We start from the raw sequence: 12335 nt of genomic DNA, 5'->3' as shown, positions 1-12335 counted from the left end.
AAATTTCTTTGCAAAGAACAGAATTTCATTTCACTAGAAAATGTATGTTATATGGACATGGACTCCAACAACATTTTAGTTGGAAAAAAAGTATTTTTCAAGATGGAAATTGTTTGGACATAGGGAAATTTCCTGAATCATAGGTGAAAACCCACCTGCAGGGGCTGAAAATTTTCTAGGTTTGCCTCAGGCCCACCCTGAAGAGCACAGAGACAAAGACTTGTACTACGTGGCCTGTATGAATTAGACTATACTTCTCTCCTTGTGTAAATAAGTATTAAGAGAATGGAAGTGAAGTCTGGACAGAGAAGGAAAAGAAAAAAAGAACAGAAGAGTAAGAGGGGCTATAATGGAAAGGAGGCAGAGGGAGTAAGTGAGTCAGGCTGTGTTGAAGTGGCACTCTAAATATTTTATTTCCACCAGTTACAGTATCTACATTTTCTAAGATCAGTATATTCTGTTTTCTTTTAAATCATCATTGGGCTCTGTAAGGTAATTTTACATCATATATTATTAACATTTGTGACAATAAGAAATTCTTGAAATTACTTCCATATGTGATCAAAGTATAAATTTTGTGAACAAAACACAGTGTGTCACTGTAGAGATTTATCTTATATATTTTATGCTGCAGGGTTAGAAATGTGTTATAACAAAGCTTAACACTGTCACGCCCCTGTGTAGTTAGTTTTCCTTAAAAAAAGAGAGGCCCATGTTCTTGTAAACAGTACACTGTGAAATGTAAGATTTGATAATTCCTAGATATCATCTCAACATACACAAATTGAAAGATTCTCCTACGGGCGTAGTCATTTTACACATCAAGAGACCCAAGAAGACAGCGTTATAAAAGGCGACATTTGTTAAAAGGCCCCCGCGGCTGACTCCGCATTGCTCGAGTCAGAGCTGCAGCCGCCGTCAATTTCCGCAGTGCCTTGAGGTTGGAAGTTGATTCCTCCAAGGCAAACGTCAAGTAATTCGACTTTGTCCAGATGACTGAACAGTCAGGCTTCTCAACCACTTCTTTCAGATGGATTGTTCGGGTCGGGTTACTTCACTTCGAGGTCAGTCAGGGCATCAGCGATCTCGTCGGCCTGCGCGGAAACACTGGCCGGTGTGACGTGCAGGTGGATGTCGTACTGCTGGTCCAGGCCAAGGTAGCAGTCGCTCATGAAATACAGTGTGTAGATATACCTAGAATATAAAAAAGCAACGAAAAGGTAAAACCACCGTTCTCATCACCGTTGCGGTTAATTCTTTCGGAACTCTGGTGGGGTAAGGCTCTGCTTACCTTCCAGGTACTTCAGGAGTATAAAAAGAGATGGAGACAACATGATGATTTCGGACGTATCCCACTCTTTTCAAAGCGATAAGTTCTCTCTTATCCACTTCTCCTAATATCAAAAACCATCCTTCATCTTTTGATTTGGGAAATCGAGGGGTGACTGCATGCCTGTCTTGCTTTCCCTGTAAACCAGAAAAAAAGGAAAGGCAGAGCATTACTAATGGCTAGATTTTCTATACCACTTGGCTGTGCTTAAAAGGCCATGCTGTCTTTCTTGGAGGCCATAAATCTAAGTATCTGGGATGTGTTTAATTTTCAGGTTTGGTGTGTTTGATATGCTATCATCTACCTTTTTTCAAGATTCTCGAAGCACACAATAGCCACATTACTTTGTGGCTCCATGAGAACAGAAAGCCCTCGAATCTTGACATCAAAATAAATTCTCACACCATATTCTTATAAATGAAATTAATTCCCCACTTGCAGATGAACAAACTGAGATACAACCATATTACCCAAGTCTTCCAAAGTCTTATTTGCAAGAAACTGATACTTAGGGAAGAAAGTCAATCCAGGCTAGACTCTGGATCTTAAGAGAACAAGCACTCTGTCACACAGACATCTTCCCCCACCACCCAAGAATAAAGCTCACATGAAGAAGCACATATTCTAATACGGTGTTATAAAAAGTCCTTTCTCTGAGGAATGGGAAATTGTAAGCCAAGCAATTTATAAAATATATTAATCACCACCATCCAAGATTAACTATCACCATAATGACAACACTTGAAGTCTTTATTTTAGATTGATTTTTACAAAATCCAAGATTATTCGAGAGATTCCTTAAGACAACGATTTATGGTGTAAAACATACTAATAATGACATGCTCTCAATCAGACTTCACTCAATATTCTAGAGAGAGATGTTTCACTTAAGGCATTTTAAAAGAGAGGTCAGAGAGCAATGTATTTTTACAGCACTTAGAAACAAAATTTTAGAGTTTTTCTAGCACAGTTAAATCCAGTGTTTAAGTACTAATACTATAGTAAAAAAAAATCTTATACTACAATATTGTCAGAAATGTTTGCAAAGGCCTCAAAATAAAGTTCTCTCTAATTAGCACTCTCAACGTACCTTAGATACACCTCAGTACACTGTTTCTCCAGGCACTATGATAAGCTGCTTGAGCATCTCTTTGTCGAGGCTGTGAGCCCCCTGAGGCGGGGGTACATTGTTTAGCTATTTGGGACAGGCCTCGCTTCTGTCAGCGTGTCTGCACATGGCAGGCACGAAGAGAACAGGGATTGGAATCAGAGAACTCTGTGCTCCCAGCCTGCTCTCGTATTTTCTGACTCTAGGACCTTGGCAAATTCCTATACTCCCCAAGTTCCATTATTCTGTAAAATGGGGAATTTTACGCCTCACACGCCAGCTATAAAAAAAAAAATCGTAGTTTTTTTTCCTCATGATTTTATCGGTATGATTACTACTGCCTTTTCTTTTGTAAGTTGGGATATATTGTCATCTAAAAATGCTCGTATTAAAGCCTCTGAAATGCCAGAGGCCAATCAGTTCATACTTACACTGATTGATGTTTAGAATTAGAAATCAAATGAGATGGGACTTAGAGGCACAGTATTGAAAAGACATTGTACCAAGAGAAAGTTACTGACCATTTCGTGTGTGAAAACAGAGGGGACAGTATTAATGAACTACAACCTCGCTCCTGAGGGCTAGTTCTACATATGGGAAAGCCCCTGACTCCACTGAGCTAACGAAAAGGCACATTCTTATTTCGATTATTATGGGCTAAAAACCGATCTGCCCACATGCTGTGTACTAATATTCTTAGAGGGCCCAATAATTATTTTTGGTGTCACAGGCAACAGAAAAGAGCACAGTAATTTAAAATAAAAATACTGTAAATTTTTGGCCTGTACGAACGTTGACAAAGCTCCCTCATATGCATTCTAATGAAGGAAGCAGGCAGATGGGGCAAGTGAGCCACAGAAAAGCTTAGCTAGCGTCTTCTTCATTTGGGGTGCTGGGTAAAAGTCTAGATTTTGAGATCCCTTCAGAGTCCTGAGTTTCTGGTGCAGGCGGCCTGGTGTAGGGCCAAAGAATCTGCACTCTTTAAGGTACTCCAGAAAATTCTGCTGAGCCTGTAGCCCATACTTTGAGACCAGGACTCTAGGCATTATATTATTATGTCACGTGGGTATTCTGGGGTTGAAAAATGGCACATGAGGAGAACTGACTAATTGCAGAAGACTGACTCTTGCTGCTTAAGGCCAGTTGAGGAAGCGGGATTGGTGAAGGGCACGGACGCATTAGTAATATAAAAGACATGTGTGCTGGTGCGTGCTGGGATCTGGTGTGAAGCATTTGAGAATGGAAACCAAACACTATACCTTGTGGAACCCAAGGCTGACTCTCTGCAAGCTGACTTGAAGCACATACTCTTGATCAGCATGCAATCTGACCCATCTGTTGTCGTTGCGTTTGTCTGAAGTCACGGTTGAGATAGAGAGCTCATCGTGTCCTTCCGCTGAGTCATCCCACCAGCCTTTAACACTTAAGCCAACATCTATCACAGGCAAATGAGATAAGAAACTCCACGCCTGAATAAAAAAAGAAAGAAAAGATGAGGAGTGGTTAATGCAAAATGTAGTGAGCAACTAAGAAACAGTGAGCTTTTAAAAAATCAACCTCTTTGTTTTGAGATTAATTCTGGATTCAATGCAGTTGTAAGAAACAAAGCAGAGAGATCCTGTGCACCATTTCCCCAGTTTCCCCCAAGGGTAGCATTTTTCAAAACTAAAGTACAATATTGATCCCAGTGATACAAGCCACAGCTCTTGTTCAGATTTCCTAGTTTTTCTTGTACTCATTTATTTGTGTGTAAAAATAGTGTGCTTTTAATCTTTGTAAAGTCCCTTTAAAAACACCTAAAGAAGTATTAATCATTACCTAAACTTGTGACCCCTTTCTTGTAAATCCCTTCTGGACATTGAGTGACTACTGACTACACTAAAAAATAAGTTTTAAAATAACTGTTGTTGAACTGGTTAGTTTTAGAGAAGCATCTAGTATAGCATTTATGTGACTTCTAAGGCAGAGAGCATTACTTGGGGATATAAAAGCAACTTGAAAAATGTTGTGATGCAATTGTTGATGTCAGTCAGCGTCATTCATTGATCATTTATTGTACAAAATGGGTTTTTCTTTTGCTCAGAGTCCAAATTATTCTGAAAGGAAAACATTTCTATATGTTTGTATATCATAAGGAACCCTCTAAGTCTAGGGTTCTTTCTAGAAAGAAATATTTTTTTTTTTTGGCATTATCATATTGAGAGTATCAATTTAAATGACACATATTAAAGGGGTAGAAAATATTTTACCAATTTCATTCCTGCTCTTTTAATTGAAAATACTTGTGAGAAATCAAAATGCAGATGGTAAGTGCTTATCATTGTTTTTTGTTTTTTTTAAATTTATTTTCCTTATTGTTTTGGCTGTGTCGGGTCTTAGTTGTGGCACACAGGATCTTCGTTGACGCATGTGGCTTCTCTCTAGTTGTGGCTTGCGGGTTTTCTCTCTCTCCCTTGTTGAGGCACGTGAGCTCAGTAGCTGTGGTGTGTGGGCTTAGTTGCCTCGGGGCATGTGGGATCCTAGTTCCCCGACCAGGGATCTCTTCCATTGGAAGGTGGATTCTTTACCACTGGACCACCGGGGAAGTCCCTATCATTGTTGAATGAATGAATAAATGAATGAATTCCTAAGTCTATGGAAAAATGTAAAAAAATAAACCTAATGTCCTCAGATAATTAATGGTCATCTTTTTCTAACATTTATAAATATGTGGCAAATATCACTATCAGTCAAGAAAACTTCTCTCTATATATATTGGCTGTTTTATCCGTTGTTACCTTCTAAGTTAGTTTTTAAAAGTACATGAATACTTTAATTTTGGTTTTCCTTGTATTTCTTTAATATATACTACAGGTTTCCTGATAGGCTTTGATTTCCTGTTTGCTAAGACTTTATTGCTGTTGAGTATACCACCTAATTGAAATGAAGAAGCTCTGATGAATCAAACTATCCCTTAGGAATTCAAAAAATGTAAATCCAATGCAAATTTTCAATTCAACTCCAATCCTATAACTTGTCTTGTGAATCTGAAATTATGTTTGGAATAGATCTTGAAATAGTCAAGCCACAGAATGGTCTACCCTGTGCTTCAAGGTACAAATGATGGCTTATCCCCTGCTAGAACCAACAGTCACCGAGTCTGGAAGCTGTACCACTGGATGTTCTCTTAAGACTGGCCAGAGTGAAGACACAAATACACCATTTCTGTAAAGCATTTAACTTCGTGAGACAACACAGGTAACATTTACCACATGAAGCAAGACTTCGTATGTTTCTTCACTTGTACCTTTAAATGAGTTAGCAATATAATATTTTAAGTATTAGCAACTCGTTGGAATTTTATTTCACAAAGCTCCCCAAAGTCAGATCTGACTTTTATATATCTGTAATCTTTTACAGCACTTGATATTATTATTTTCAATCTTCAATGTATATACATATGTTTGTTGTATGTGTATATATTTGTACATATATATATATATACACAAACATACATACATACACACACACTCACATATACGTATATAAAACATGAGCTGTTTCTAAAGAAATTGCTAAGACATTTCAACACCAGCCAAACATATTTATCTGAGGATTAATCTTCATCTATTGAATCAGGCAAGAGCACTGCCATGCATACAATTATTTAATTAGCAGCCAAATCCTCTGCCAGTCAGCAGCCGTTCCAGGCATACTGATGGGGTAGAAGATGCAAATCTCACAGTCGTACTGCTTTTTCTCATTACTACTGCAATTAGCACTTAAATTGATGCTTTAAACATACTAATTTCTGGAATAATTCAGGATTTGTATGTTACCTGGGATCGCCTCACTGCAGAGCCGACACCAGATTGCTCTGCAAATTGAAGCACTTTTGAGCCAAATAACCATCATCATATCAGACTGAGCCAATTTGCATTTGGTTTTAAAGATAACAGAATGGCAATTTATGCAAATAAATTAAGTAAGTTTACTTCTGAGTTCTCCCTGAACTAATTACAACAATGTTCTAATTTTTTTATCACATCTAAAACTTGGCTTGAAATCACTGTATGTTATGTTAGAAATCTGTTGTTGCTAATAGAAGCCTTGTTTTCATTTTAAATATATTGTTTTTATTCATAATTTTGATGATAATTTAGTTAGAAAGGTAGGCACTTATTATGAATATTTAAGTAGCTTTTGGTGCCAATTTTGGGTTCAACAGAAATTGAACAATCAGACTTTGATGCCTGTAATACTTTTTCCAAGTCCTGCTAGACAATAAGTTCCACTGGAAAAAAAAAATGACATGGTTTAGAAGTTTCTTTATTTTAATATCTGTATTTGCAAGTCAATATGTTAATTATGTTATAAATCGTGAACATTTACTTTGACATGTTTAGGGTGAAGTTGCTTAAGAGTTAAAAGTCTATATATGCCAAATATTTCTGGCATTGTTCATTCATGTTTTTGGTCTTTCCAAAGATAGTTTGGAGCAACGACCTATGTTGTCTTTCACAACAAAGATTTAGATTTATATCTAAACTATAGGGTATACAAATAAGGAGTTTCTTTGAAGGACTACTTTAGAATCTAGAAACAATAAAGTGATTAAAATGGGGCGGGGGCATAAAAAAGTAATTGAGGGAACTGCACGAAAATATACCCAAGCATAAAAACAAAACAAAACCCACTCTGAAGAAGGGATTAGAAGGGCTCTTGAGCAATGCAGCCTAGTGATGGGCAAGTCATAGTAGGCCGTTCTCAGCCGGCTTAACAGCATTATACTGAAACAACCTTCTAATGACGCAGACGCTACTTCTAACTATTGTTACTGTCATTATTTAATACCATCTGTTGAGCTCTTATTCTGTACCAGGAACTACATAGAGCAGTTTACATAATAACATCCTGCTTGATCTTCCCAAATACTTCAGGAGACGGGTATAATGTTTTCACGTTCATAATCAGGGTTAGTAAATGGTGGGTGGAACTTAAACCCAGGAGAGTCTGACTCTGAAAGCAGCACTCTAAGTTAGAAAACTCTTGGTACAACTTCCCACAGTGAGGGAGCGTCGAAACATGGAAGTGATGGCCTTACCTGCTTCATTTTTGGGGCCGGTAGCTCTTTTTCTATCATGGAGCTGAATCCGTGGTCCTTCCCTCCACAGGCGTGGATCAGTTCAGGGAGGCACTCGATGGGGCCAGGGTGCCCGGCACGTGGGCCCTTTATACCTGGGCTCCATTTCCTGAGAAAGAACAACACCAACCAAATGATTCTTTCATAGCACAAATGAGATTTTCTGACAATGACGGTTTATATGATTAGAACAGTTCAGAAATTAAAGTTACTATATAACTTTTTAATTTTTTTTAACATCTTTATTGGAGTACAATTGCTTTACAGTGGTGTGTTAGTTTCTGCTGTATAACAAAGTGAATCAGCTATATGTATACATATAACCCCATATCCCCTCCCTCTTGCGTCTCCCTCCCACCCTCCTTATCCCACCCCTCTAGGTGGTCACAAAGCCCCGAGCTGATCTCCCTGTGCTATGCAGCTGCTTCCCACTAGCTATCTATTTTACATTTGGTAGTGTATATATGTCCATGCCAAGGCCACTGTTGTTAAGCTTCAAAATCAGACAGCATTCTCATCAATCCAAGGCAGTTTGGCTATCACGACATAAAATGTGTAAATCATATGTGAGCTCAGTAGATAATTAGGGTTGACAGACAGTTGGTGATTTCTATAGGAAGGCACTAAAGTGTGATAATGCTTCCATGTGGATAAAGTACGGAACTGGCAGAGCCCTGACATGTTTTTAATGGATGCAGGCAAATGTCTCTAATATAAGTACTTGAATAAAGTTTTCATTGTAAGTTGTTGAGATCATACAATTAAAAGTGCATTTTGGGAATATTTGAGATTTATAGCATAAATAGTGCTGGATCACCAGGAATGGAACCTACCTAAATCTTTCTATTTCCTGTTTATATAGCAAGATGAACAATATCACTGAAATTAGACAAATACAGCACTTTTCTGGGTAACAGTAAAGAACTGGATCAGATCTCCTAGGCCCCAACCAGCTTCCCTACCAGACCCGTGTACTGTCGGGTTAGTACTCTCATGTGTCTCCTTTTCTGCTGAAATCCAACTCCCGTAAGTTTTAGTTACCATATTGGAAGGGTTCCTGAAACTGAGCTGCAGACACATGAGGTATCTGCTCTTCCCCCCCGGCCACCTGCTGCTGGTGTGGCCCACTCTCTGACTGTGCCTTTTAGTTACCAGGGACAAACCGTGGTGGGGACTCAAGCACTGTGGAAACACCTGCCCTGGAATCCAGCATACTTCAGTCAAATGGAGGGACTTCCCTGAGGAGACCCCATGTGTGCCTGAGGTTCTGGCTGGCGTATGTCTCTAGATGCCTCAAACGGCTGCCACTCCTCGTCCAGCTGACGAGAGGGAGAGGGTGCATGACGGCAAGCACAGCCAGACTGTTTTGCTTGTTTACACAACTGTGAACCAATATTTTGGCTGCAAAGTATCTCTCAACTGGTGTGAAAGAAACATTTTCATTTGAACACTGCCAACCTTGCTTGTAATACGTACTGTTCTTTCCTTTGCTAAAATATATGTAGCCATGTACATAGGACCTAAGAATTGAAAAATTTTATCAGGAATATAAACTCTTCTTTTAAATGCAGGTTATATCTTGAGCTGCTAGTATATATAGCTGCTCAGTTGGGACATTTTGCAGATGCACAGTTTACTTTTGACAACAGATTTCTGATCCCTCAAATCTATTCTGCAATAACAGAAATTGGTAATTTATTTTGCTCTAGGTCACAAAGCACTTTAATAACATCTTTTAAAATGAAGGCTGATATTGTAAAGGAATAAACACAGTTAAAATGAAAATGCATTCGATGTTGCAAATGGAAAACAACTTAATAGAAGGTTAAAATGAACTGTGGTTCAGCTTGGGACCGATGGTTTAATTCCAAGTGGGAACGCTATGTCGCTAGGCCATGTCTCCCTCTGGGAAACACGGGCATTTTCACTGTAAAGAATCAGTATTCTAGGCACCACATGAAATTCAAGTGACCATACATGTAAAGGAGATAATTTTTTGAAACAATAAAACCCTATTACATCGAAAATTAAAATACTTACCTGAAAATATGAAGATGGTGGTTTTCTATGTGTGGTATCGTAAGAAGCGAAGAGTCTTTCAACCACCGCCCCTGGATCACCATCTGCACCAGGTTGGTGATATTCAGGACAGTCACCAGCCAGCCCTGGTGTGCAGCTACGTCCAGCATTGCCTGAACAGGGAGAACGCATATGTTATATCATGGCACCTGCCCCCTCCGTGGGGGGTCTGATGACAAAAAACAAACAGTCTTAACAAAAAACAAACAAAAACCCCCAAGCATTATACCTCTAAATTACTATTAATTAAAATAGAAACCAAAAAATAAACTACAGTTGGATTGGAGGGAACACACTGAACCTCTCACAGCATTTTTTGCACACTACTTCGTACAAAGCGCCAAATATTTAACTTTTTTAGGTCAGCAAAGATAAGCAGATAATATTGGCACCTAGTAATAAAACAAAGAGAAAAACTCAGTGTACTTTGAGAGCAAATACCTTTATAATTCACTGTATCAAGAGCACTAGTTGCCGCGTTTAAAGCATAAATCTCAGGTAGTCTTTTCCAAATTTAAAAGCAATAATGGCAAGGTGATAGGAAGTCTTCTTGCCAAAAATTAATTTTCCCCAGAGAGCAGGCTAAAGGCAGAGCCCTGGTTTTCAATGAAAATACTATACCACACACTAAAAGCGGGAAGGACCAGTGGTACATGTGGAAGGATGAGAAGCTATTCATATTAGTCTATACATTTAATCCACTGTTTTATGGACAAACAAACGGCTGCATTTGCTTAAGGCAAAACTAAACAGTGAAATCTTATTTAAACAAAGGAGAAGTTTACACAGGCAAAGCTATTTCAATTAAATTAGATTCTGGTGAATGCTGACTTAAAGACACATAAGTTAATATCATGATCTGAGGCAGCTACTTTATACAGTTTTAGGAGTGTACTCTCTTGTTTTGGGAAATGAAGAGATGAGGGTAAGAGAAATCAGATGTACCTCGTAAATGCCTAAAATGATACTTTACCGTTTCACTGATGGTAAAATATTTATAAAATGTTGTACAAAATCTATTAGTACATTTTTAGAAATGGTTCTTAAAGGTCTATTATGTTAGTAAAGTTAATTTTTCCATACTACTTAGTACTACTGAATCAGACATATCTTCCTTCTAAGTTTTGAATTTCCTATTCTGGGTTCTCTAATTTACAAAAAGTAAAATAGTTTAAAAAACATCTGGCTAAACCAATCTGTGGTCTTTGTACACACATTACAGGGAAATGGATCCACGTCTCTGGGATGCCATGGTTAGCGTGACGGAATGGTCAAATTGGTCTTTAGCACCCGTGAGCCTACTAATTGTACATCATAAAGCCTAATGGTTGGTATAATAGATATACTTATATGTATGTATATGTGTATGTGTGCATATGAAAGTGTGTACATGTGCAAAGGTATATGTTTATAAATCTAGGGAATGTCCACTTCTGTTCTTCCTATTTCTCTGCACAACTGATTTAAACACTTTGTCTTTGAAGTATACGAGACAAGCTGGTCATGAGGAACACTACTCAGACAAAAATAAAAGTATTAGTTCACAAGTCACAACTCGCGAACTCCATAAGGGAAGAGAAATGAGTAATTATACCTCATGAGTAATGCAGTATCATGATGATGTCAGAAGTTGTAATGTGGAGTAACTATGGTGATTTTACTTGTGATTTTTACATTACAACTTGACTGGAAATAAATTCCAGACCACAAGCTCACATACTAGAAGAGCTGGATGGACGGACCATATGTTTTTAACTTTGAAGTTTTCATGATGAAGTTGAAAGATTTCATAAAATTTATGAGAGTTCCCCACAATCTTTCTTTGTATGATCCAGATGTGAAACGTAAAAAATCATGCAAAGTGATTGCTTACATGAAGTAAATGAAAAGGCTGTATCATGAATTGAAAACTATTATTTATCTTGTTTTAATTTCAAGAAAAGGCAGGTAGGGAGACCAAGAATCCAGGATGAGAGAAGGTTGTGACTACCCAAATGTGCTGAACAAAATGTTGCCACACAGCTCTGCCCAACCACTCCCTTGTGGGTCCTGTTTTCTCTGCCCCCTCCTGCCACTGCCATAGCACAGACCCTCATCAACTCTTACCTGCAATATTATAAATATCCCTTTATCCTCATTCTCATCTAATTTTTCTTCAATCCATATTTTATATTGTTACCATAGTACATTTTTACAGAGGTAAAACTGATCATGTCATTCCTCTGCTTAAGTTTCTTCAATGGCTCCACACTGTGTAGAGGACAAAAGCTAATGCTTCTCTGCAGGTTCTCTTTTTACCAATCCTGCTCCCTCTACCATGTCTACCTGGGAAATTCCTATTCATCCTTCAAGTTGAGCTCAAATGTTACTTCTTCCTGTGAAGGCTACTTGATGGACTGTAGGCACTTCTTTTCCTATGTATCTGCTAACCTTGACACATGCCACCACTACCCTATTGTGAATCTTTGTTTACACATGTGCCCATTAAATATAGACTCCTTGATGGCAAGGTTCTGGAAGTAGTCTTTGGAACTGTAGCCCTAGCACAGAGCACTCAAGAAATATTCAATTTATTAAAGAATACTGGTAAACATCCAATTACAATAATTATAACAAACATTCTACCTAAGTTACTGCACATCTGCCAAAGGCAGCACAGCGTAGGAAAACATTACAAGCTTTGATGTCAGACATAG

The 12335-nt window shown here is 38.2% G+C and overlaps 1 protein-coding gene across 2 annotated transcripts in view; it reads right to left on the bottom strand.

The window, feature by feature from the left end:
- Positions 1-388: 388 nt before the first annotated feature.
- Positions 389-12335, bottom strand: part of ASCC3 (activating signal cointegrator 1 complex subunit 3) — a 338689-nt gene continuing 326742 nt past the window's right edge. For both annotated transcript variants that reach the window (XM_068551389.1, XM_068551390.1), the window contains 5 exons: positions 9601-9752; positions 7522-7669; positions 3698-3907; positions 1292-1467; positions 389-1194 (listed from right to left, as the gene is read on the bottom strand). In XM_068551389.1, the coding sequence (XP_068407490.1) occupies positions 1050-1194; positions 1292-1467; positions 3698-3907; positions 7522-7669; positions 9601-9752 (831 nt within the window). In that variant the 3' untranslated portion in view covers positions 389-1049. The remainder of the gene's footprint in view (positions 1195-1291; positions 1468-3697; positions 3908-7521; positions 7670-9600; positions 9753-12335) is intronic.

This window comes from Eschrichtius robustus, chromosome 9 (assembly GCF_028021215.1).
Source record: "Eschrichtius robustus isolate mEscRob2 chromosome 9, mEscRob2.pri, whole genome shotgun sequence".
Classification (NCBI taxonomy): domain Eukaryota; kingdom Metazoa; phylum Chordata; class Mammalia; order Artiodactyla; family Eschrichtiidae; genus Eschrichtius; species Eschrichtius robustus.
The sequence above is the reverse complement of the archived record's forward strand: the minus strand, read 5'-3'. Positions and strand labels throughout refer to the sequence as shown.